The 23,781-nt window shown below is 58.4% G+C and overlaps 1 protein-coding gene across 2 annotated transcripts; it reads right to left on the reverse strand.

Moving 5' to 3' along the window:
• Positions 1-3,945: 3,945 nt before the first annotated feature.
• TRPM2 (transient receptor potential cation channel subfamily M member 2) lies at positions 3,946-22,280 on the reverse strand. Of its 2 annotated transcripts, none has more exons than XM_077785593.1 (33): positions 21,978-22,280; positions 20,333-20,599; positions 19,912-19,997; positions 19,307-19,475; positions 18,678-18,858; positions 18,108-18,274; positions 17,484-17,664; positions 16,807-16,868; positions 16,424-16,624; positions 15,985-16,087; positions 15,649-15,770; positions 14,359-14,711; positions 13,813-13,948; positions 13,090-13,219; positions 12,643-12,788; positions 12,401-12,513; positions 12,056-12,269; positions 11,349-11,467; positions 10,911-11,043; positions 10,604-10,775; positions 10,161-10,344; positions 9,814-9,992; positions 9,533-9,665; positions 9,327-9,414; positions 8,692-8,779; positions 8,204-8,355; positions 7,633-7,709; positions 7,444-7,545; positions 7,103-7,189; positions 6,840-6,945; positions 6,153-6,254; positions 5,478-5,594; positions 3,946-5,240 (listed from the first exon to the last, which is right to left on the reverse strand). In XM_077785593.1, exons 2-33 carry the CDS (start codon positions 20,525-20,527, stop codon positions 5,115-5,117), a joined length of 4,524 nt encoding a protein of 1,507 aa, XP_077641719.1. In that variant the 5' UTR covers positions 20,528-20,599; positions 21,978-22,280; the 3' UTR covers positions 3,946-5,114. The 2 variants fall into 2 exon arrangements, with proteins under 2 accessions (XP_077641719.1, XP_077641718.1); XM_077785592.1 differs by having other exon boundaries at positions 12,056-12,272; positions 21,978-22,279.
• Between the last annotated feature and the right edge of the window lie 1,501 nt (positions 22,281-23,781).

Genomic DNA, 23,781 nt, shown 5'->3' on the forward strand with positions numbered 1-23,781 from the left:
TCTGCTTTGGGAGAGATTGAATTAAGATAAGCACCACCAGCACCACCACCCTCCATGGACACTCATCTCCCAGCACAGCACAAACCCTCAGGGCTTTTCCTAAGTGCAGGCCTTTATTGAAGAAACAAAGGTTTTGGCGTTTCCCCTGCATTGCTGGAGGCAGGCAGAGGCTGCCAAGGTACCGAGGGCCTTGGGGAGGATGTCCTGCCCTTGGCAAGGCTGATGCCCCACTGGAGCCAAGACGGGGTGACCCCTCTGCAGTGACCCACTGCACCCACTGGTCCCACAGCCCATCTCTCCCCAGCCACAAGCATGTGAGTGGGGCTGCGTTCCCTGTGAGCCCAGCTCTGGTAGGGAAAAAGGGTCTGGCTGGGGCTGTTTGTCCCCAGGACCCCGTCACCATGGACAGGCCCGCATGGGGTGTCCCTGGCATCCCTCCCCCACGTCGTTTGCTCACACACTCAGTCCAGCATCGCCGGGGAGGGGAGATTGGTGGCACTTGGCTGCAGAAAGCACTGGAGAATCCCGCCGGGAAGCTTTGATGCCCACCGGGTGGCCAGCGGCTCCCCGGGAAGAAGGCTGAGGCTGGCAGCCATCCCTGCACTACAGGGCGGTGCTGGAGGTGCCCACAGGAGCCGGGGCGCTGGGCAGCGAGCTCGGGCGGTCCCCGTGCCCACAGGAGCCCTCCCGGTTGTGCCGCACGTAGCAGAGGACGTAGCCGATGACCATGGCGAACCAGCCGAACATGGCGACGAACGCGGCCACGTCCGCGCTCCTCCGCCGCGCGCCGCACAGGTTGGCACCGGCATCCAGGACCTGCAGCAGCGGCTTGCCCACGTACTCCTGGCGCGGGGCCGTGTGGCAGGTGATGTCCCGCGCCGAGTCCAGGTCCAGCCGCGCCTCCCACAGCACCTCCTGCAAGGCGCACTCGCAGTGCCAAGGGTTGTTGGCCAGCCGGAGCCTGGCCTTGAGCGCCAGCAGGGCCTCCTTGGGAATGCTGCGGATGCGGTTGCCGGAGAGGTCGAGGCTCCGCAGCCCAGCCGCCACCCCTCGGAAAGCTGCCCCGTCGATCTTCTCGATGGCATTCCTGGAGAGGTCGATTTCCTCCAGGTGGGAGAGGTGCCTGAAGGCATTGCTGGGGATCCTGGTTATGCTGTTGGCATCCAGCTTGAGGAACACCACATCTCTGGGGATGTCCTTGGGGATCTCCTCCAGGTGCTGGGAGCTGCAGAGGACAGCCTTGGCCCCGGCCCGCTGCGTGCACTGGCAGCTGGGGGGGCAGGAGCCGGCCCAGGGGATGCAGAGCAGGAGGCAGAAGAAAGCCTGGGCCACGCTGGTGGCTGCCGTGGTGCTGAGGGTCATCTTGCAGGCAGGCAGCTCAGCATGGCTGCCGGCAGCTCCCCGGGCGTGGCAGCAGCTCCTGGGCAGCAGGACGGCCCCTCGGCGTTCTCTGCCCTGGCTGAAGGGAAGCTGTGGGTGGAGGGGATGTGACACGGTGTTATTTCCTGGAACACCGGGAATGGCTCATGTGTGATGTGCCCGGGCAAAGGGGTGAGAGGCTGGGCTCATGAGACTGGAGAACGAGGCTGGAGTGACACTGGCTATCTTTCCCAGGATAGCTTAATTCGGATTAATTAGAAATAGAAGCCCCAGCTCCCCTACCCCTGACTCTGCAGAGACCACCCAGGTGGACAAAGGGAGCTGCAGGATGGGGTGTGGAGATGGGCCCGGAGCCTCTGCCCCATCCTGCTGCCAGTTTCCAGGGGGGATGCAGTCGTTTGCTGCTGGAGAGCAGCAGCAGTAAATTCCTATCTCACCAACCCTGAGTGTTTAAAAAAAATGATGAGTCAGACTCTAAGGATCATCAGACTGATTTAATCACCACCACGGTTTTAAGTAACAAGATGTGGAGCTCTTTTGCTTTCCCTTCCCTTCCCTTCTGGTCTGTGAGCTGGTAAAAGCCAGGTTTCCAAGAGTTTCACTAAACAAGTGTTTGGAGGTGAGTTTGTTTTCTAAAGTAAATAAAGAGTGTGATTCGATAGCCTGACTCTGGGAGTGGGAGGTGAAGGGAGGAGCCACTGCCTAGCACAGTAAAAGGGGTGATGTAGGAGCCCAAAAGGACACCCCAATACTGAAAGGGGCAAGGCAGGAGGTGAACTAGGTGGGACGCATTTCCTCTGCCTTTGGTGCTGCTCATGTCCCTCCTCCTACCTTGGCCAGCCTGGGAGAAGAGATCCTCATGGAGGGGAGATCTAGAAGGCCAAGGGAACCTTTCTCATGGGAATTAAATGTCCCATGTGAGTCATTATGGGCACCAAGTTGTTGTCTCTCTGGTACCACAATCCTTCTGCTAATGGCATTCCCCTGGTAGCAGCAGCAGCATCCCTCAGGTGTGCCCATGCTCAGGGTACCACAGAGGGATGCTCACACCCGAGGGATGCTCACACCCGAGGGATGCTCATACCTGAGGGATGCTCACACCCGAGGGATGCTCACACCCGAGGGATGCTCATACCCGAAGGACGCTGTCTGCACCTCTGCCCGCAGCCCTGCCCTCAGCAGTGGATTCTGCCGGGGAGATGAAGTTGGGCTTCCCGGGAATCCCTCTGGCCCTGCGAAATCTACCGGGCTCTGCCAGCTCCGTCTCTCCGGGGGAACAAGGACGCGACGCCGGTTCCCACCGCGTGGAAGGGCTCCGGGGGCCCCTGAGAGCCGCAGCCCCGCGGATCCCGGGGGTGTGCGGGGGTGATGCTCTGCCCGCCCTCCCGGGACTCCTCCGCGCCGCGCCCCCGACCCCCTCCGCCCGCGCTGCCCCGAGCCCGGGGGTCGCTTACCGGCTCGGCTTCGCTCGGGCTGTAGGTGCGGTGCCGGTGCCGGTTCGGTTCGGTCCGGCCGCGGTCCCGCTCGGCCCCACCTGTTGCTGCGGCCGCTCCCGCGGCGCCCCGGGCCGGGCGGTCCCGCCGCGGGCGGTGCGGGGGCGGAGCGGGGCCGGGACCGGGGCGGTGCGGGACCGGGGCGGAGCGGGGCCGGGACCGGGGCGGTGCGGGACCGGGGCGGTGCGGGGCCGGGGCTGGAGGCGGTGCGGGACCGGGGCTGGAGGCGGTGCGGGACCGGGGCTGGAGGCGGTGCGGGGCCGGGGCTGGAGGCGGTGCGGGGCCGGGGCTGGAGGCGGTGCGGGACCGGGGGCGGTGCGGGGCTGGGGCTGGAGGCGGTGCGGGACCGGGGCTGGAGGCGGTGCGGGACCGGGGCGGTGCGGTGCGGGACCGGGGGCGGAGCGGGACCGGGACCGGGGCGGTGCGGGACCGGGGCTGGAGGCGGTGCGGGGCCGGGGCTGGAGGCGGTGCGGGACCGGGGGCGGTGCGGGACCGGGGCTGGAGGCGGTGCGGGACCGGGGCTGGAGGCGGTGCGGGGCTGGGACAGCCGGGGGCTGCGGGAGAGCGGCCGCGCGGAGCCCGGCGTGCAGAAATGGAGCGCTGCTAATGAGCTTTCCGCAATATTTTGGTGGCTGCGGTCCGGGCTGCGAGTCTAGAAGCTTCATCAGCTGCTGTAAGGCACGGTCGTCCCTCCCTGGCCGTGCCCCGGTCTGGAGGTGACCAGGAGCAGAATCAGTCGAGGAGCAATGGGAGAAGGTGCCTTGCCATCACTTCGGAGCACAGCTCCCACGTCAGCTCTAAACCGGGCCAGTCATCTCGAGCAAGGTGCTGCAAGGTGTTCCCACCCATGGCAGGGGGCTTGAAATGAGATGAGCATTGAAGTCCCTTCCAACCCAAACCCTTCTGTGACTCAGCCATCCCTGGGGGTGAGTCTGCAGGCAAAGTGAGTTTGTACAAGATTGGGGTGGGAATCAGGCTTATCCTGGAAGTGTGCCCAAGCATGGCCTCCACAAGCAGCCTGCATGGCCTCCAGGAATGGCCCCTGGTTAAGCAGCTGTAAGACACCAGCACCTGCAGTGTTTAATACATGGTTTATTGAGCTGGGTTGAATACATTGCCAGACTGAGCCCCCTCCCCTTGCCAAACCCCTGCGCAGCACTGGTGAAACTGCAGCTGTGCCGTGGTGCACCAGCGTGGGATGAGCAGCCTTGGCTGGCCAGTGTCTGATCCACTGGGAGAAGGTGGGGGAAAAATCCCTTCCTGAGCAGTCCCAGATATAACATGCCACTGTGGGGCTCTTCTGGATGATCAAAAAATGTATCTACTGTGCCTTGCTCTCCCCATGGCAGGCAACAGAAAACGTGAGTGAAAAACCCCTTAAAAGCTGGGATGTCTGGGATTGACACACTGATGTCCCTTCTCCTGTCCCTACCTGCCCAAGGAACCACAGAGCACGAACCACCTGTGTCCCAGCAAGCTGCCACTTCCCGTCCATGTGCACAGGGGATGGGGACAGGCAGGTGACGTTTGGCTCAGAGAGAGGAGGGAAGTTTAGCTACAAGCCAGTGCTCAGCATACACAAGCAGGATCACACACAGCTTGGGGCATGGCAGGTGGGCCTGTGCAGAGCTATGAAACCATAGGTATATAAGCCAAGAGCTGCTCACACCTTCAGAAGTGCTGCATCACAGCTCAGGACCATGTTGTTTGGTCTGAGGCAACCAGAGGTAGGGGTACAGCGGCACAGGAGCGACTCCAAGCCTTCTCCAGAGCTATCCTTTGGGATCTGTGGCAGTGGGGCTGCCAGGGCTCTGAGCAGGAGCAGGGAGCAGTGATGGATATTCTGGTGGAGGGGTAGCTGGGACTGGTGAGCCCCCAGTGCCTACCCTGAAGCCAAGAGCAGGTTGGAGTGGACAGAAGGACCATCTCACAGGAAAAGCCCTGTGCCTCTGTGTGGCCCAAGCTCTGGGCTAGTGCTGTGGACTGATGTGGAAGCACCAAGACACAAGCTGGGGCTGAACTTGGTGGCTCAGGTGACTGGGATGCACTGCCCAGGCAGCCCGTGCCCTCAGGGAGGGGACACTTTTCCTCCCAGAGACCTGCAACATACATTCACAGAGGCGCCCAGAGTACCTCAACTCCAGCAGCTGCCATGTTCCCCCAGGCAAGCTGGGGTGGAGCTGCAGGTCCCAGCCAGAACCTGGTGTGGGGCAGCAGGAGCCCTGGCCTGTGCACGAGGCCTCAGTAGTAGGCACCAAGGAGGGTTGAGACCTTGTGCAGGAGCTCCTTGTGGTTGGCGTGCAGGGGGATCCTCTTGTCCAGCACCTGCCAGCGGATGCACAGCTCCGGGTCGCAGCCCTGGAGGAACTGCAAGGGCACAGATGTCACTTGTGTGCTGCCAGCTACACCCAACAGCACCTCCAGTCCCCAACCTCCTGCCCTTTCTTTTGGGGGACACGCTGAGGTGCCACCCCGTGTTCATCCCCCACTGCCTGCAGCCAGAGAATCCCAGCGCTGCGGAGATGTGGGTCTGGAGATGTGGCTGTGGTGCTCCAGGCGTGCTGTGAGCTGGGCCAGGAGCCCCTGGGGGTGGCAGCCCCTCACCGAATTCAGCCTCTTCATCTCCACGTCGTTCTGGGTGTCGAAGTGCACGCTGATGGCCACAGTCTCCACCCAGGCGTTATCTGTGTTGCGTGGGTCGTCCAGGTACCCCTTGTGCACCTGTGCATGGAGATGACACCAGGGCAGAGCCCTCATCACCTCTCTGAAGGCACCCTGGGGGCAGGTGGGGCATCGCCCTGCAGGTCTGCCCCGCTGGAGACCAGAGCCCAGCTCCTGCTGCAGCTGGAGCCGTGGGGAGTCACTGCTGCAGGCACAGACTCTGCTGTGGGCAGCCCTCCCCTGGGGTCTCTGGGCTGCTCCCTGACCCCCAGACATGAATTATGGCACATCCTCACCTCCCCTGGCCCTTCCTCTCTGGTCAGAGCAGTGGCCAAGAAGTGATGCACCCTGCGCCACCATCGTGGCCCTGTAACACCCTGATGCCCACATGTCCCTGTGCCATTGTGTGTGGATATTCTCAGTTCAGTCAGAGAGAAAAAGAGAAAGATTTCTGCCAGGCTAAGCCTAGGAAAAATCTTTCTCTTTTTCTCTCTGACTGAACTGAGAATATCCACAGCAATGTCCCCTTGTGCCTGTACCACCATGACAGCTACGTGCCCCCATACCCCTGAGCCCTCCTGTGACCCAGCACCACAGGGACATGTGTGTGCCCCCCACCTCAGTGCCTTGTTTCAGCAGGTTCTGGAACTGGGGCCAGAACTCCCGGCGCAGGATCCACTTGAGCTTCAGTGGCAGCGTCTCACCTGGCTCCAGTGACCCCTGTGCCAAAGCAGATGTCAGCTATGGGGCTTGCCATCAGCACACTGCAGCCTCCCTCCCTGCCACCAGCTTGGCCATCAAGCAGTTGCCTGCCACCACTGTAGAAGATACCACAAGATCTGCTGGTGCCTCCCATCCTCCCTCTCCTGCCCAAAGTCCTCAGCTCTGCCTAAGTAGATGTCCAAGTTTGCCTTATCCAGTGTCTGCCAAAGGATGCTTTGCCAGTGGCTTAACAGGCTCACACAAAAGATGTGAGGATTCAAGCCATGGAGGGAAGAGAGGGAGGCAGGAGACAGCAGGTCAGGGTGAGCGGGTGAATGTAAGGAGACCACTGCTCCCCCAGCAGCCTGGCATGCAGGTGCTCTGCAGGCGGGGCAGAGGTACCTCCTCAGCCAGCCTGTGACACACGCCTGTGATTCCCCCTTTTCTGTGGGATCCCTTCCCTTCCCTTCCCTTCCCTTCCCTTCCCTTCCCTTCCCTTCCCTTCCCTTCCCTTCCCTTCCCTTCCCTTCCCTTCCCTTCCCTTCCCTTCCCTTCCCTTCCCTTCCCTTCCCTTCCCTTCCCTTCCCTTCCACCAGCCCTTACCCCGGGCAGAGCCCAGACATCTGACAGTGGGTATTGGGCCACCAGAACTTCCAGCATCTTCTTCAGGCTCTTCCTTATAATGGACCCATCCAGGTTCCTCCTCCAGCTGTGAGAGAGGCCCCGTCACGCTCAGCTGCCGTGGCTCCCCTCTGCCCAGCAGCGCTGACGCTGGCACTGTGGGCTTTGGCCAGGTCTCTGAGGGGACCCCGTGCCCCCTTTCCCACCGCACATCTCAGTCCCGTGCTGGAGCAGGACACACTCACCGGGTCACCACGGGGTGCAGGGCATGGTTGGGCCCAAAGCAGTGCAGCCTCCCTCGGCCTCGCAGCCCCGTCCTGCCCATGGGGTTCCTGCCAGGGTGACAGTGAGGGCGCCAGGGCAGCGCCACACTGCCTCTGTGCGCCCCATAACACTGCCCTGCCCCTGCATCCCACATCTTTTGGGGTGGCTGTGGGGAGGTCAGCCCTAAGCACGATGCCTGCAGTTATCCCTGCCCCACCATTAGTGGGAATGGGATGGGTGTGCCCAGGCAGGCCTGGCCTCTCCGTGTCCCCGTGCTTTTCCTCGCAGGCAGCTGCCAGCGAGCCCTGGCAGTGGCACTCACAGAGGCAGCCCGTCCTGCACGGCGTAGAGCCCGTGGAAGCTCTGCCGGTCGATCAGCCCGTCCATGGTGTTGTAGTTGATCTTCAGGAGAGACTCCAAGGAGCTGGAGGGTGGGAGGCAGCCCGGCAGGGAGGGCTGGCTGTGCCAGCCTCCCTGTGTGAGGGTTGGGGAGCCGTGGGGGGACACTCACAGGCTGAAGGGGTCCTGCACAGCCATGTCCTTGTGGTCAGCCGAATAGGCAGGGGGGTCGTAGAGCGGGAAATCCACCTGCACAACACATGGATGTGTCAGACCCCCAGCTTGTGCCCCTGCTCTCACAGCACACAGGGACTGGGACCCCAGGGACACCTTATGGCCCAGTCTCTTCCTCTGCCCACTTTGTGGCATCGCTCTCCGGCTGATGCTCCAGGCTCTGCTGGGGGCTGAGCTCAGAGTTTGGCTGGAGGGCTCACACCCCCATGGAGGCCAGTGCTGGATCCTCTCCCTGACCCTGAGCCAGCCATGCTTCAGGAAATGCAGAGGTGTGTGGTTGTACCCCCTGTGTCCGACCAAGCATCCCCAGGCATTCCTAGCACTGCAGATCCTAGCAGGAATGACACCCTTCTCTTTGGGGTCACTCAAGCAGTGACTCTGGGAAGCCAAGGGTCCCAGGGCTGGGAAGAACAGCAGCTCTCAAATGGGATGATTCTCTTCCCACCAGTGTCAGGATATGCCTCAAGCCTTCTCCTCCCAGCCCCACTGCCCAGCGTCACAGCTCCTACCTCCCAGGGCACCTTCTCATCGGGCACAGGGAAGCGGAGAGTGTGAGACCCTGGATACAGGAGGTTTCGGGCAAGCACGTGGCATGGGGGCTGGCTCTCCTCAGATCTCCCCTCCAGGTCCATCTCCTTGGTGTCCAAGGCTTTGGAGGAGCCTGTGAGGCAGACACAGACAGTAGGGTCCCACAAAGCAGGGCACCAAGTCCAGCACCGTGGGCTGGGGCTCTGCTGAGGGGGCTGCCTGGGTCTCTCCCTGGGGATGTTGGTGTCCCCTGGGGCCGTGGGCCCTGGCTTCCCTTCTTGTAGGTCATGGATTAAACCCCAGGGAGGGTGAGAATGGACTCAGGAGAAGCTGGATGACCTCATGGAGACACCAAACCTCCCAGGACCTAGGAAACCTCTGCCTCCCTGCTTGACAGAGGGGTGTGAGGGGCAGCCCAGCCCTGGTGCGGGGCCATGGTGCTGCTGGGGAGGAGTCAGGCTCTGCTTACCCACGGGTGGCACATCCTCGCCCGGGCTGAAGCCATTGCCCCGCAGCGCCTGCATCATCCACCTCAGGGCCTGGGCGCTCTGATGCACCTGCAGGGCACAGCAGAGGGTCACCCCCGGCCCCACTGCTCCCCGAGTGCCACGGGATCCTGCCCTGGCAGGAGGCACCGCTCTGGGCAGCAGCGATCCTGGCTGAGTCCTGGTGTTTGCCTGGGAAAACCTTCTCCAGGGGAATATTTTTACTGAGTAGGTGGAAAGGGAGGTGGAAACGGGATATGCCAAAGGTGGGCTGGCTCCCTGGACACCCCACTGCTCCAGAGGGAGGGGACAGGGAGTTTCTGTCTCCAGGAGGTCTGGAGGGCCCTCTCAGGCCAAGGAGAAGAGCTGGGTCAGCCCTAACTCTTTGGGTGACTAGTGGAGTCCGTGGCCCATCCCACCACTTCTCACCTGCATCCTGTTTATTTTGGAGTCAAACAGAACTTTTCCTATAAACCTTTAACCCTCAGACGCTAATGGCAAGGAAACTCAAACTGTCTCAAAGGGTATTGGTTCAGAGAGATTCTAAGTTCTGGTTCAATTGACTCAGACCCTGGAAAAATTTCACCTTTCTTGGGTACTTGCCCTGGTTTTGGCTCACCTGGTCCTCCAGAGAGCCCAGTCTTTGCTCCACTACCCCCGTCCTCTTCACCCGGTCCAAGTCCAGCAGCTCTGCCAGTACATCAACCCTGGAGAGACAGCACAGGTTGGAACACCCTCAGCAGCCACCCCTGCACTGATCCCAACTCTTCTGTGCCCAGGACACCGAAGGACAGAAGGAACTTCCTTTCTCAGGAGCAGCCGTACCTCTGTGCGATGTCCCGGATCATCTGCTCCGTGTTCTGCTTCTCCTGGCACTGCTGGTGCTGCAGGTAGCTCTCCTTCAGGTACATCTCCCACGAGAGGAGGGCAGCTTCTTCGTTCTTCTCCAGCTTCTCCTCTGCCGAAGGACGAGGCGGGTGGTTCTGTCACAGCTCTGGGCATCCCAAACCCCAGGAGCACAGCCCGTATGCCCAGCCTTGTGCCTCGGCGCACGGTGCCGTGCCCTGGGGAGGGGGCAAAGGCAGGAGGGGGACTCTGGTCCTCACTGAGCTTGTGGTGCGTGGCCGGCCGGCGGAGCAAGCCCCGCCGGAGCAGGAGCTGCAGGTGGTTGAGCAGGATGAGGGGTGGCGGCGCGGGCGGCCGCCCGTGGTACTCCTCGATCAGGTCGTGCCGCTGGAACTTCCAGATCTGGTCCGTGTGCTCCTGGACCTGCTGGAAGGTGTAGCTGGGGCAGAGCCCAGGTGTCAGCCGTGCCGTGGGGATGCGGGGGCACATTGTGTCTGAATGGTGTCCCAGCTCTACCCAGCCCTGAGCTGCAACTACTGCCACCACATCTACAGTCCCCAAGGGAGATCCCACTACTTCCACCACATCTAGAGCCCCCCAGACTCACTTGAACATGGCAATGAGGAGGTTGAGGAGGAGGATGTTGGTGAAGAGCAGGTACAGGCACAGCAAGATGACCGTCAGCCATTCTGGGAAGATGGGTTTCTTGTTGTCCGCGTTTGTCTCTGGGCACTTGGGCTTGTAGGGGTCAGTGCCATTGGGGCTGCACTGGTCGATGTTGAAGTTGACCCCTGTGGGAGAGCACAGTGTGACCCCATGGTGGCCAAACCTCAGGTGTCTTGGGGAGCAGGTTCTGCTCTCAGAAAGCAGCCGGCATCCAGGGAGCTTAGCACCAGGCAGGGATTTAACCTCCATCTCCACCATCCCAGGTGCTCTGCTCAGTGCCAGCTCTGTGGGACTTCCATGGGCCAACATGGCATGATTTGGTACATCAGCTTTGTCACAGCCACCCTGCTCATGCCATGCGCTGTCACAGCCAGTGTCCCGTACCGTCGATGTAGGAGGGAATCTGCCCGAAGATGGTCAGGTAGGAATGGTAGACCACACCACGGAAAAGCCACTCAACGCGTTCCTCATTGTGGATCAGGATAGCCTGCTTGGCCACCCCAAAGGACACCACCCACACTGCCAGCAGGAAGAGAAAGAAGAAGACATCCTTCATCTGCAAAGAGAGAGGGGAAGGATAGCTGTGTCCTGGAGTAAGCACTCTCCAGGATGGGATACCATGGGTGGCATATCCAGCTGCTGTAGCAGGACAGTCCAGCATCACCCCAGCAGGACGGAGGGGAGCTCTCACCATGCGCTTCACAATGATGATCTTGGGCCCCAGTGTTTTACTGACTGTGAAAATGTGCATCAGGCGCAGGCAGAAAATTATAAAAGCCAGGGACAGTATGATGCGCCCAGGATATAATGTTGATGGGATCAGTCTGGACATGGAAGAGAGGAAAGGAAACACCTCAGTGCCACCATAGAACCATATAGAATCATTTAGATTGGAATTACTGAGAGGGAAGTGATGCCCTGGCACAGGCTGCCCAGAGAAGCTGTGGCTGCCCCACCCCTGGAAGTGTTCAAGGCCAGGCTGGACAGGACTTGGAGCAACCTGGAATAGTGGAATGTGTCCCTGCCCATGGCACGGGGTGGAACTGGATGGTCTTTAAGGTCCCTTCCAACCCAAACCAGTCCGAGATTCCATAACTCTGTGAAAATACTGTTGAGTTCTGCAGCTCACCTGCAAGTCAGCCCTGCGATAAAGACTAGGATGGCGCAGATATCCAGCTTATTCCAGAAGTCCTTGATGTACAGGGAAGCCATTTTCACAATCCCGAGTCCATCTGGATCGTACAACAGCTGTTGGGAAGAGAAAAGGGGCTGGGTGTAAGATACTCATGTGCCTCATAGAGAGGAGACCACACAGATCATCTGGTCATCACCGGACACTCTCGCTGACCCAAGGTAACCTGAGCCTATGTGCATTTCTCTAGGGGCATGGGAGGAGCATGGGAACATCTGGGAAGGAGTGTGGGGACACCTGGGACATTGGGACTCTTTTAGATGGAGGAGAAAGGCACTGAGATGTTGAAGCAAAAGCTGGAAAATCTCAAATGTGAAGCAAAAGCTGGACATCCTGCTGGGAATTCACCCAAAGGAAGACCTCCCTCCATCTCCTGACATTCCCAAAATAGACACCAGACACCTCCTGGGAAAAGCCCACAGCATTCTCTTCTGAAAATATACAGGGCCAAGCCAGATGCTGCCAAGGAGAATCCCTGGCCTCAGAGATGAGGGATCTGGTGGTTCCCCTGCTGGGACGTCTCGGAATGGGGGGTGGCATGAGAAGCAGCACGGGATCATGAGCAGTGTGGGACCTCCCAGGAGCACCCGAGGGGTGTCTCTCCTCCTCTGCCGCCTCCCAGCCTCAGCTCTGCCTGCCCACACCTGGCGGGTCTCCTCGCACACCAGGGAGAAGAGCCAGAAGTAGATGAGGTATTCCCGCCAGGACGGCGTCGGCTGGAAGTCAACCATCAGGACGTACGCGAAGAGCAGGAGGAAGGTGAAGTAAGAGAGGATGTTCATGAGGAAGATGACGATGGGTGCTGTGAAGAAGGCTCGGAGGCGCGCCAGGCAGCCCAAGGGCTGCAGCCTCTTCTCCCTGCTGGGAGCAGGGATGGAGGTGGGCTCGGTGCCCACGGAGATGCCAGGGCAGCTTCCCCCAGCCAGCCACAGCTGAGGCCGAAGGAAGCCCCTGCCTCAGTGCGTGCATGTCCCAGCTGCCAGAAGTACCTGAAGGTGATGAGGTTGGTGTAGAGCAGGGGGAAGAACAGCATGCACGTAATCACCTGCCACAGGCCATTGTCCACAGACAGCTTCCCCCACCAGACCTTGGTTAGAAAGGCCTGTCAAGAGGGAGAAAGAGGGTGCTGGCTACAGAGGCCGAAGGGCAGTCACACAGCTACCCACGAGGAACTCTGGATCTTGGGGACACCTGGGCACATTCCCTCCAAGGACCACTGCTGGGAGCCCACCTGGACACCCCCATGGGACACAAAATTCATGTTTTTGGCCTCCAACGCCAGCTGCAGACAGGTTGTCTTCCCCCAGGCTTCAGAGACACGGGTGAGAAGCTTCTGGGCTCTCTCTTCATCCTTGCGGTAGCAGTCTGTGAACACACCTGGAAGAGCCAGTACCAGCAAGACGAGGCTGAGCTCTGAGGCCAGGCACCCAAGAGTCACCCTTCCGAGCAGGATCAGGACATGGCAGCACACAGGGGAACTCCTGCACTCCCACCACCATGCGGGCACAGCCTTTGGAGCATAATCCCCAACTGTGAGGATGGCACCCTCATTTCTCACCCCCCAGACATCTCCTGGGTAAAGCTCACCAGCCCTGCGGGGTGTGGGGGCAGCTGTGGGGTGCAGGGGCAGCTCTGGGGTGCAGGGGCAGCTCTGGGGTGCTGGTGCCCTCCCGCTCACCGATTGCCTTGTGCTCGTACTCCTCAGCCAGGGCCAGCATATCATCGGTGGTGTCCGTGTCCTCCTCCTCCTTGGCCAGCTCCTTCAGGATTTTGCTGCAGGCCAGTGCAGCTGCCATGCAGTCCTGGCTCTGGCACAGAAGAGGAGAAGGAAAGCATGGGCACTCTGTCTGTCAAGTCCCAGAAGCCTTGACAAGCCCTCCCCAGCTCCCACAGGAAGGAAGGAGGGTGGCCCAAACAGATTGGTGGACAGCTTGCCATGACAGGGGCTGAGCCAAGCTCGCCTGTGCATAACCCACTGCCTGGGGAATATGGGAACAACCCTGTCCTTGGCTGATGGGACAGAGTGACTCCTTGGCATGTTCACTGTGCCACCAGCTACACTGCCTCTTGTCCTGGACTGCTGTTTATGAGTGGAAGCCTTCTCCACCCCAGCTGCTGTGCCCCTGTGGGCTCTCTCAGCCTGACTAGCCCACCTGCGGCCCAGCATATCCCCTTCTAGCTGTTTTGGCCAGGAAAGGAGAGATCTGGCCTCATGGTGTGGCTGGGGATGGACATAAAGTGCCCTCAGGCTGGCTAGCTGGCTCCTGTTTGGCTGGGGTCAGGCTCAGGACAGGTCTCCCGTTATCCCAAATCCCAGCAGGTTCTAGGGTTCCCCTTGGGGCTGTGAGGTTTGGCTCCATATGAGCCCCTCAGCTGTGACCAGAGCTCTGGGCTGTGATACCTGGGCCCAGATGATTTCTGCCAGCTCCTTACGGTTCTGGACCACGGCCCAGATGAGCAGGTCCCGGACGGGGTCCATGGTGAAGGTGACTCTGCCAGGAGAGCGCTTGTAGAGGGACCGAAGACTTGACCCCTGCACCCGCAAGGTGTGCGATGCTCAGCCCTGCTCACTCAGCACAAAGCCACAAAGCCACTCAAACACCTGGTGCTGCCCCCACCACCCATGGAAAGGACTTTGCCCAGGTAGAGGGGTGGCCAAGACTGGACTCATCCTGGGATTTCCACTTTTTCTAGGGCTGGGATCAGGTGGAGCTGTGCACCCACCCCATGGGGTTCTGCCCACCAGCATCACACATCCACGCAATGCTGCAGGTGTAGGAAGGTGGGGGTTGCACCTGGAAGGCAGGGCAGATGACTAAAAGGCACTTTTAGTACGATTTTTGAGCAGACAAGAGGTCAGAGACCCAGCTGCATCCTCCAGGACAGCTCCCTGAGGCAGTGTCCCCTCCCTGCTGCCACCCTGGCACTGGGAAAGCTGGAGATGCGTACGTTCAGCTTGATGTGCGGGACGGGGATGGAGAGCCGCGGCCGCTCCGTGTGCTTGGGCTTGGGGTAGAGCGGCTGCGTGGAGCAGCCCAGCAGCTCCCGCAGCACCTGGGAGACGTGGTGCATCTGGAGCCTCGGCATTTTGGAGCCGGCTGTGTGCTCTCTCTCCTCCAGCAGCACTTTCTGCAGCTTGCTGTGGAACAGGCAGGACGGTGCCAAGTTGTCGTAGAGGTAAACCAGGGTGTCCCAGGTGACAAAATCCTTGAGACGCACTCCCTGCTCCAGGAACAGCTTCACAAACTCTGGCTTGTTGGAAATCAGGGCAGCTGCCATCACGGGGTGGAGATCTGAGGGCTGGCAGACCAGAGGCAGAGGTGAGGGGCTCCGTGGTCTCAAAGCAGGGCCCTACCGTGCTCCTCACTTTGGGGGCTGAGCACATGAGCAGTCTGGATGTGACGGAGCATGTGGCATGCACTAAAACTTGTGGGACATTCCAGGGGGTTAGAAGAGGGCACTCTTCTCTGGCAGTGGAGCCCTCTGCCCCCTTGGCTGTTGGGCAGAGGGATGGGTAGGGTAGAGACCACCTATCCCAAGTTCATGAATATCACAGAATCACAGGACAGCTTGGGTTGGAAGCTCATCTCATTCCAATCCTCTGCCAGGGGCAGGGACATCTTGCAGGTGTCCAGGTTGCCAGCTTGACCTTCAACATAACCACGGATGGGGCATACATCCTCAAAAGTTTCACTTCTGGATTCCCAGCTCCCACCAGCCCTTCCCAGTCTTATCAAAGGTGTGTGAGCTGGGGGAGCCCAACCTGTTGACTGCAATAGGAAAATCCCTTCCAAGTTCCACAGCCGCATCAGAAAGGACAGACAACCCAGCACAGCCTTGGCTTCCCAACATCAGGATGAGGCAGGGATGGCAGAGCTGGCCCCTGCCCCACTCTGTAAGAAGGTATGAGCAGGGAAACGCCAGGCTGGGTGAGATGAGTTTAGAGACAAATTGCTCTTTGAGCAGTGACCACAGGGCAGAGCTGTCAAGAGGTGTGTCTTTAGAAACACTGGTTTTGAAGAAAATATGAATTGTCTTTGTGTGTGCTTAGCTCTGCTTTGGGTGTTTGAGAGCATTTTTGAAGAACAGCCCCAGTTAATGCAGTGGGAGTTCTGGGTCTTGGAGAAATCCCTTTAAAACTCTCCCCGGGCACAGCCAAGGTGAGAAGTGCCCTCCATATCCCCAGACCTGACAAGCTGTAAGCCTGACCAGACAAACAGCACAGGGATGGCCCTACCTTCCAGTCGTGGTCATCTGTGAAGATCTCGCTCCGGGCAATGTCCACCCTGTTCCAGGCCACGGCCAACTTCAGCTGGTGGTCCCAGTTCTCACGACCAAAGTGGTCCTGGTTTCGGGATGCTGCATGCAACGTGTCAGAACAGAGGATCACCCAAGTAGAAGATACCACCTGGAAGCCTTCTTGGATATGTGGCCCTTTGGATAATCATCTCTCCCCAGTAACAAGGTTTGGGGACTTCTTTGTTGACCCCATAAGTAAAGCAGCGATGGAGGTGACTTGACCCCTATCCTGTTCACCTTGCCCCATCCTCCCAGGGAGGCCCCCACCCCTCACCTTTGAAGAGGGCCTGGAGGATGGCCACATCCACGTCCTGCTGGCCATATTTGCCCTCTCTGAAGATGGTCAGGAGTTGCCGGCTCCGCACTATGTCCTGGATCTACAAGGAGAGCCGTGGGCAAGCAGTGAGCAGCAGCATCTCCTCCCTGCTGCTTCCCACAGGCCCCTGCACTGTGCAGGGCAATTCCTCAGTGCCCTCCATCACCTGCAGAGCCCCTGTGCTGTGTCCCCCTTCACGGGCTGGTCACAAACACTGCCTCTCTGCCCAAAGGAGGAGCAGAGCCTGAGCCCTTGGGGTGCCCACCAGGACAATGATGAGGGTGGCTGGGGGCAGATGCGACTTAAACTTCCCATTGGGATCCTTCCTGCCCATAGACCAGGACCCCCGGGACCTCTTTGGTCTCCCAAAGTTCATAGGAGCCTGCAAGGCGCTCACCTTCTTGGTCCACTCCACCAGTTTGCTCTCAGTGAAGAGCTCGTAGGTGTCGTGGAAGAGGACGCTCAGTTTCTTCTGGATCAAGGCAATGGTTATCTTGGCCACGGGCAGGTTGGCCACCTGCGCGATGACATCGGCCACGCGCCCGGAGCCTTCCACGATCACACAGGGCGTCCCGTTGGTGATGGCGTTGTAGATGGTCTGCAACAGAGCGGGGAGGTTGGTGCGGATCCCAGCCAGACACCTGCAGACCCTCGCTGAGCCTGGGGCCCACTGCTACTCCCAGTGCTCCTGTCTGTGTGGCACCACCAAGAGCAGCACCCTGGGAAGGAGCTGTCCCTCTTTAGCATCCCCACCTCAGCTTGCCACAAGCAGTTCCTTACATCAAGAGTCCCAGGGCCTCCTTCCAGCACCACACACACGATGGGGATCTTGATGGCAACACCTGCAGGGAAGCAAAATCCAGGGTCACTTTCCCATAGGGTCAATCCCCCCATATGGTCTCCTCTGGGTGCAGGAGTGCGAAAGGTGAGGTGGGAGCGGTGCCCCCGACATGTCAGGCTTCAGGAGAGGGGAGGAAAACCATGCCCAGTGATTGTCTGGCATGGCAGGTCAGACACGTGGTGGGATTTTTGGGAGTGTTCTGTGCAAGGCCAGGAGTTGGATTTGAGGATCTTATGGGTCTCTTCCAGCTCAGGGGACTCTGGGATTCTGTGAACACGTGTGTGCATTTGTTATAGAGGGAGATCATTTGCACAGTGAGAAAGGAGATGATGCCTGGAAGCTCCCCTGGGACCTGGCCCTCTGGGAGAAATGACTTTCCCTGATCAGCTCACCATCACAAGGTCTGGGGACTCCTTTAGTGATCCCATAAGTCAGAGAAAGGTTCTTTGATCTGTGTCGTGGAGGAACCAGGTTCCACCTTTATCATGGCAATTCTCTCAGACCCTGTGCCTGGATCCTCTGGGGAAGCCACAGCCCCTTGCTGGAGCCCAGGAAGGACAGCATTCCAGAGGGATGGCCCATCCCTGCCTCAGGCTGGGCTGTGTGTTGCCATTACCTCCTTTCACCTTGGTCTGCTCTGAAATGAACTTCTCCAGCCTGGTCCTCAGGGGGATTTCCACTCCGTACCTCCCGTGGGTCCCGTCATCCACCAGGATGAAGTGGGAATGGTTGCTGTCCAGACACGACAGGCTGCCTTGGTTCTCCTCATCCAGCACATACTCAGCAGGAAAGCCCCCCTGTAAGGTGCAGGAGAAGACACGCTGGGAGAAGCCTGGCAGAGGAGCAGCAGACAGCCAAAGTAACCAGCACGTGGGGACGGGGATGGGTCAGCCTGTGGGGACAGTCTGGCCAAACTGTCCCTGTGCCCCCACAGTGCTCACATCAGCCTTGCCCCACGCTCCACTTGCCCTCACACCCACAAGAGACCACCCAGGAGAAACACAGAGCCACTGGGTAGAGTGGAGGGATTTCTCAGCACATGCCAGCCTGGGACCATCCCTGGAAGAGTTCAAGGCCAGGTTGGATGGCTCTTGGAGCAGCCTGGGCTAGTGAAGGTTCCCTGCCCGTGGCAGAGGGTGGAACAAGGTGAGCCGGAAGGTTCCTTCCAACCCAAACCATTCCAAAGTTCTATGACCATCACTTGTGGTACAGTTGGGTTGTCCTGGGCTGCCTGGCTCACCATGGGGCAGACGAGGCTCTCCCGGTTGTACACGGTCCCCCAGGTGGCAATGCCAATGGTGACAATCTCGCCCTCCTTGTGGCTGCAGCTCAGGATGAAGTCTCGCACTGCCTCTCCCACCTGCTTCATCACACCAGCGTGGGATCCCCCTGTGATGATCCAGGCTCCTGGGGGTCACAGAGGGGCATGGGAAGGGAGAGGCTCTGCCCACAGCGTCTTCCAGCCTCCCCCATATGGCTGTGGGTCCCTGGGGTGCTCCATCCCCCAGAAGATGTCTCTTCCCTGCCCTGGCAGCACAGGCAATGCCTTCTTCAGCGCCTCTTGGAGTCCAGCTCCTTTTGAACCTCTTTGCAGTGACTGAGCAGGAGCAGCCCATCCCTGCTGATCGTGGGTAGGGACCTACAGTCTCCCAAAAGCAGCTAAGCATCACCAGAACAGCCCAACTTACTGAACCTGGCATGGCCAGGTACAATCACAGGGAGACCTTCTGCATCCAGATGACCTTCAAAAGTCCTTTTCAACCCAAACTATTCTATGTTTCCATGATTTTATTATTCTGTGGTCTCTTACCTGTGGTCTGGGCCACCTTGACCAGCCCTTGCCGGAAGATGTTCTTCAGCCTTGGCTTCATGACGAAGTTTTTGGCTCCCCCGGTGACGGAGATGAGCAGGTTGGGTGGGTCGAGGCCCCAGTGCTGTGTCATGAGGTGGTAGATGACCCGTGGAGGGGTATCCGAGGAGACACGCACATACTGCAGGAAAGGGGATCATGCACACATTTCGGGTATAAGCAACAGGGTCAGGGTGACAGCACACCTCCAACACAATTCCTCCCGTCCCACCCAAGAGGCTTCCCAACACCATTCCGCAGCAGAGTCCTGCTGCTGGTCCAGGTCTTTGTCCATGACCCTGTTCCCGTTCGCTTTCCTGGGAGCAAACTTTCCCCAGGTAAATCTAAGGGCAAGGACAGGGAACAGCCACTCCTTGAATCACGAGTCTTGTGGTTTCAGCAAGGATTTAAGGCTGAGAGGAGGGGTCCTGTCTCAACCCCTCCACTGCTTGAGTCACTGTTGCCTTTGTGGCAATTCCACCCTTTCCCAATGTCCTGTCATTCAGTAGGGAAATGCTCCCGTGCCAAATCCCATGGCAAGACCCCAACACTGGCTCCCCACACATCCACGGGTGGGACAAACAGATCACCTTCCCTGTCTTCTGTCCCAGCCCTGTGAAGCGGATATCACCGAAGGCATCCGTTGGCATTTCCTGGATGTGCCTGCTGGGGTCCCATTCCTTCCCCAGGAAGATGGGAGGTTTGGCAGCATCGTCCAGGTGCTGTTCCCTGAGATAGCCACACTCACAAATGATCCTCCTGAAAAACACACCAACAACTTCGTGGAGAACAGCTGAAACCCCAAAGGTAAAGCCTGACCTCAGCCTGGGCAGGAGGTGCTGCTCTCCTTAGGAACAACACATCTCCCACCCAGCTGCTCCTCCAGCTCAGAACTTGTGCAGAAACAAGGGCAATGTTTGGGGGGAAATTAAGGGAAAAAAATTAAAATATTTCCACCAGTAGAGATTTAGGAGAGAAATATTTAGGATGGAAATGACTGCCTGAAAAAGTATTGGAAATGTTTTTCCTTGGGACACAGAATCTCAGCCATGTGGTGACTCACCACATGCTGAAGAACCAGTTAAAAAGAGGGTTTTGAATCCCTGTGAGAAAGATGAGATTTTTCTGTAGCTTTACCACCAACCCTTACTTCTGCTCTCCTGAAGGGGAGGGAAGGAGGAAGTGTCTCACTTACCCAGAATCTGATGTCTGGGAGCTTTCCACAAAATAGGTGCATTCCTTCTTCCGGATGTTTTCAGGAATCCAGGAGATGAGATTTTCCTGATGGAGCAAGAAAAGCAGCAAGGGGTCAAGGTTTCTGGAAAGGGCCAGAAGTTATCCCAGGGGCCAGACACCATGGAGAGGGGAGCACCTCTGGGTGCTTCTTGGGGCGTGAAGGATGAAAGCTCCATCGCTGTCTGCAAGGACAAAGCCAGATGCACTCCAGGGAGAAGGGATATGAGTTCTGGCCATGTGCCTCAGATTTTTGGAGGTTTTCTTTCTGTCCCTAGAACTAACCTGATCAGTTATCTATGCTCCTTTAAGTGAGCCACTCCTTAACAACTCTTTCCTGTGTGTGCCCAACCATCCCCTCTTCCAGCACCGCCTGAACTTGCCTTTTCATTGCTGCCAGCGGGGAAATGCGCCTTCCTCCTGCTCCTTGAGACACTGCTGCTGCTCTGCTGCAGGTTGGGGACCACCTCGAAGTCGCTCATCTTCCTGGGGTGTGTGGCAGGGTCATCTCCTCTCTCGGGGCACACCTTGTTCAGCTCGGAGGGGAGCACCTTGGCGCACCGGCCACGCGCTGACATGGCTCCTGTGTCTTGTGCTTCTCAGCCTCCTTTCTCCTGTTCCTAGGCTGGGAGCTCCTGAACATCCCCATCCTGAGGGCAGTGGAAGAGAATCAGAGAATCCCAAAAATGGTTTGGGTTGGGAGAGGCCTTGAAGTTCATCTCCTTCCACCCTGTTGCCAAGGGCAGGGACACCTTCCCCTAGAGCAGGTTTCTCCAAGCACCCTCCAACCTGGCCTTCAAAGAAAAAAAGGGATGCCCATGAACTCAGAGCACTGAGGTGCCCCATCTGTCATTGCCAGGGTGGAGGCTGGTCCTTGGGAAAGCTGCCATCTCCTCACCACAATCCTGACACAGGGTGTCACCACGTGTGTGGTGACCAGCCTCAGCATGCACCACGCTTCCCCGGGAAAGCCCATCAATGTCCACCACTTCCAGCCTGCCAGCATGTAGCTCTCCTCACCTGCTCTCCACTGCAGGCAGCTGGGATATTTCTGGCAGCAGGGAGAGCAGAAACTAGGTCTCTTGTGTGAGCAGCCTGAGCATGGCCCTGCATGGAAAATCTGGGATTATGGACATGCTGGCTGCAGAGACCGGGTGCTCCTCTGTGGAGGAATCCTGTGTCCCCTGCAAAGGTGCCCTGAGGGCTCTAAGATGCACATGGGCTTGCTGCAAACAGGGGCTGCAAAACTGCTGAACACCCCTGAACACCCACAGTCCCCTTTGCTGAGGTGGGAGAGCTGCTGGAGCAAAGGTGGAAATACTCCTGGGGTCTCTAGAGCCCGAGGAGGGTGGTGTCCTCTCAGGAGAGCTGGGATTAGGTAATGGAGGAAGCACCGCACTCAGATGATGCTCTGGTCAAGCTGTGGGTTCTGTGTTTAAGGAGAATTTTGTCTGCTTTCTTCAAGCCAAATCCTGCATTTCACCCAAGGGTGGGGAGTCCTTGCGGGGACAAGGAGTGCTGATGCTAAATCATGGAGTAGCAAGGAAAAGCTATTTTATCAGCCTCCCTCCTGGGATCCACCACCGCCCCACTGACCTTGGGAGGCAGATTTTGGCAGACTGGATTTCTGCATCAGCACAACCCCCAGCAGATCTTATTTTTTGAGAAAGAGCAGTTGAAATAAGGTCAAATGCACTCCTAATTCTTGCTCATGGCCCCACAAGGCAGACAGGCTCGTGGGGGCTTGGGGCATGGCCACAAGCAGCTCAGAAGCCCATGCAGGAAGGGCTTCCACCGCAAGTCCTCCAACACCTGGAATACCTGTCCGTCCTCCAGCACCTGGAATTCCTGTCCTTAAGGGGAACAAGGACAGAGCCTCTCCCGCGGCACACGCCGCCTGCCTCCGGGTTGGAGGGGGTCAGGTCGCCCCGTGCACCCCGCAGGACGGAGTGCAAGGCTGAATGCTGCCCGTGACCCTGCCCACCCCGCTGCCCCTCCGCCGGCACGACCCCGGCGGGGCTGCCCTACCTTCCGTGCCGCATCCTCCGGCCGCATCACCGCCTCCTGCGCTGCGCGCCTGCCGGCGGATCCAGAGCGATCCAGAGCGATCCAGAGGGATCCAGAGGGATCCAGAGGGATTCAGCCCCGCGTCCCTCTAGCGCGGCGGGTCATTCTGTCACTGGAGACGCCGGAGAGGAGCGGAGAGCAGGGCAGAGCTGCCTGCAGAGAGGAGGAGGTGGCAGTCGGCTGGCAGCTTCCCAGCAAATGAGGCTGCGGGAGCGGTGCCTGCCGCGGAGCCGCAGCGGCCGGGCGAGCCCCGGTTTGCGGGAGCGGCTGAGTCACTCCCGCAGCGCCCGCAGCCGGCCCCGCTGCCCCGGGACGGGGACACGGCCCGAACCCCGCGAGGACGCCAGGATCCGAGGGTGTTAGAAATGCCTCTGCCCGAATTAAGGCGCAAACATCACTGTCACATACGCCAATGACGATAGTATGGGTTTTTATTTGATAGTAAATATGGGAGAGAGAGGGGGAAAGAAAGAAATAGGTGCAGGGTTGGGAACGGACAGAAAGAGAGTAACAGGGAGAGGATAAGGAAAATATCAGCACTCTGTAGATCCCAACCATGTTCTGTTGATCCTCTCCAGATGGTCTTCTTGGTGGTGAAGGTCCCCCCAAAAAGCATAGAATTCAATGGTTTAATATATGCTCAGGGCAGGCAGGAAAATCCAGGTACTTCCCTGGGGTGGGGAGGAGTTTGCCATTGTCTCTTAGAACAGATTTTGGGTTTGTAGCATCCCGTGCAGTCCTGTGGTGCAAGGCTTCAGGAATGACTCTGGGGGGAACTTTGGGGGGCCTTTGATGGATTAACAGATTAATTAACCTCAGCTGCCTCCCACAAGAACGTCCCATGGATGTGGCCTTCCCAGGGCTGGGGATTCCGCAGCAATTTGTGTAAGGGAGGGTTCCTTGCCCCTCAGCAGAGGTTACAACACACCCAAACTTCCTCCCCCACCTCGGCTGGGGGGGAAAGCTGTGCCAACCTGCTCCCAGCAATGGGTCTGTGGGCTACAGCCTCCCCCAGCCTGAAGAAAGGCAGAGATGATTCTTAGCACAGCTGCTGGGGTTGGCTCACATCCTTTTCCTTGTTTGTTCCTTTCAGGTGATTGAGGAATGGGTTCTATAGGCACACAATGTGTGGTGATTGGGATGGGCTGAGCCTCATCCCCAGTGGGCTCAGCTGTGAGCAGCACTGACACAATGAGCCATGGAGTGCCCAGGGCACTGAGCAACCACCAAAGGGAACAGAGGGCACAATGCATCAATGTGAGGGGATAAAAGGTTGAGCTAAAGAACAACAAAGAGCAGACACTTGATGCCTTCTGATGTTAACTGTGTATGGGTTGAAACTTTCTAAAATTGTGTGGTGCTACTCTGTGCATTGTGGCTGTCTCAACTGTGACATGTGCTGTGACAGGGTTTTCCCTTTATCTAATCTCAGCAGTTTGACTTCCAGTCCAAAGTCCCAGTCAGGCATCTTCAGGGAGGTTTCTTTGGTTGTAGCTTCTTTATACAGTTTTTGTTATAATGAGAAAAAATTTATATCAATGTTTGAGGCATGAACTGTTTCATTCTCTGACAGCAGATGTGATGAGCAGGGGCTGCTGGGGGATGGATGGTGCTAGAAAGGAGCAGCAGCTGGTGGTGCTGATGGAGGCCCAGGTGTGTGACAGCCTTGGCAAATGTGATGAAAAATCCCTTCCCTGTCAAGCTTCCTTTATAGTACAAAAGTATGTTAACTTTATGTGTACATATATACTAGATATACATATTA

The sequence above is a fragment of the Lonchura striata genome, chromosome 10, assembly GCF_046129695.1.
Source record: "Lonchura striata isolate bLonStr1 chromosome 10, bLonStr1.mat, whole genome shotgun sequence".
NCBI lineage: Eukaryota > Metazoa > Chordata > Aves > Passeriformes > Estrildidae > Lonchura > Lonchura striata.

Bases quoted from the DNA above. Each gene is read 5' to 3' on its own strand.
- TRPM2 (XM_077785592.1), bottom strand. From the start codon at position 20,527: ATGTCAGCGCGTGGCCGGTGCGCCAAGGTGCTCCCCTCCGAGCTGAAC. The intron at 18,859-19,306 runs GTGATCTGTTTG...CCTTTCCTGCAG, and splicing joins TGGGACAGAAGACAGGGAAG to TATGTGCGTGTCTCCTCGGA. The intron at 10,776-10,910 runs GTGAGAGCTCCC...CTCTCTTTGCAG, and splicing joins TCATCATTGTGAAGCGCATG to ATGAAGGATGTCTTCTTCTT.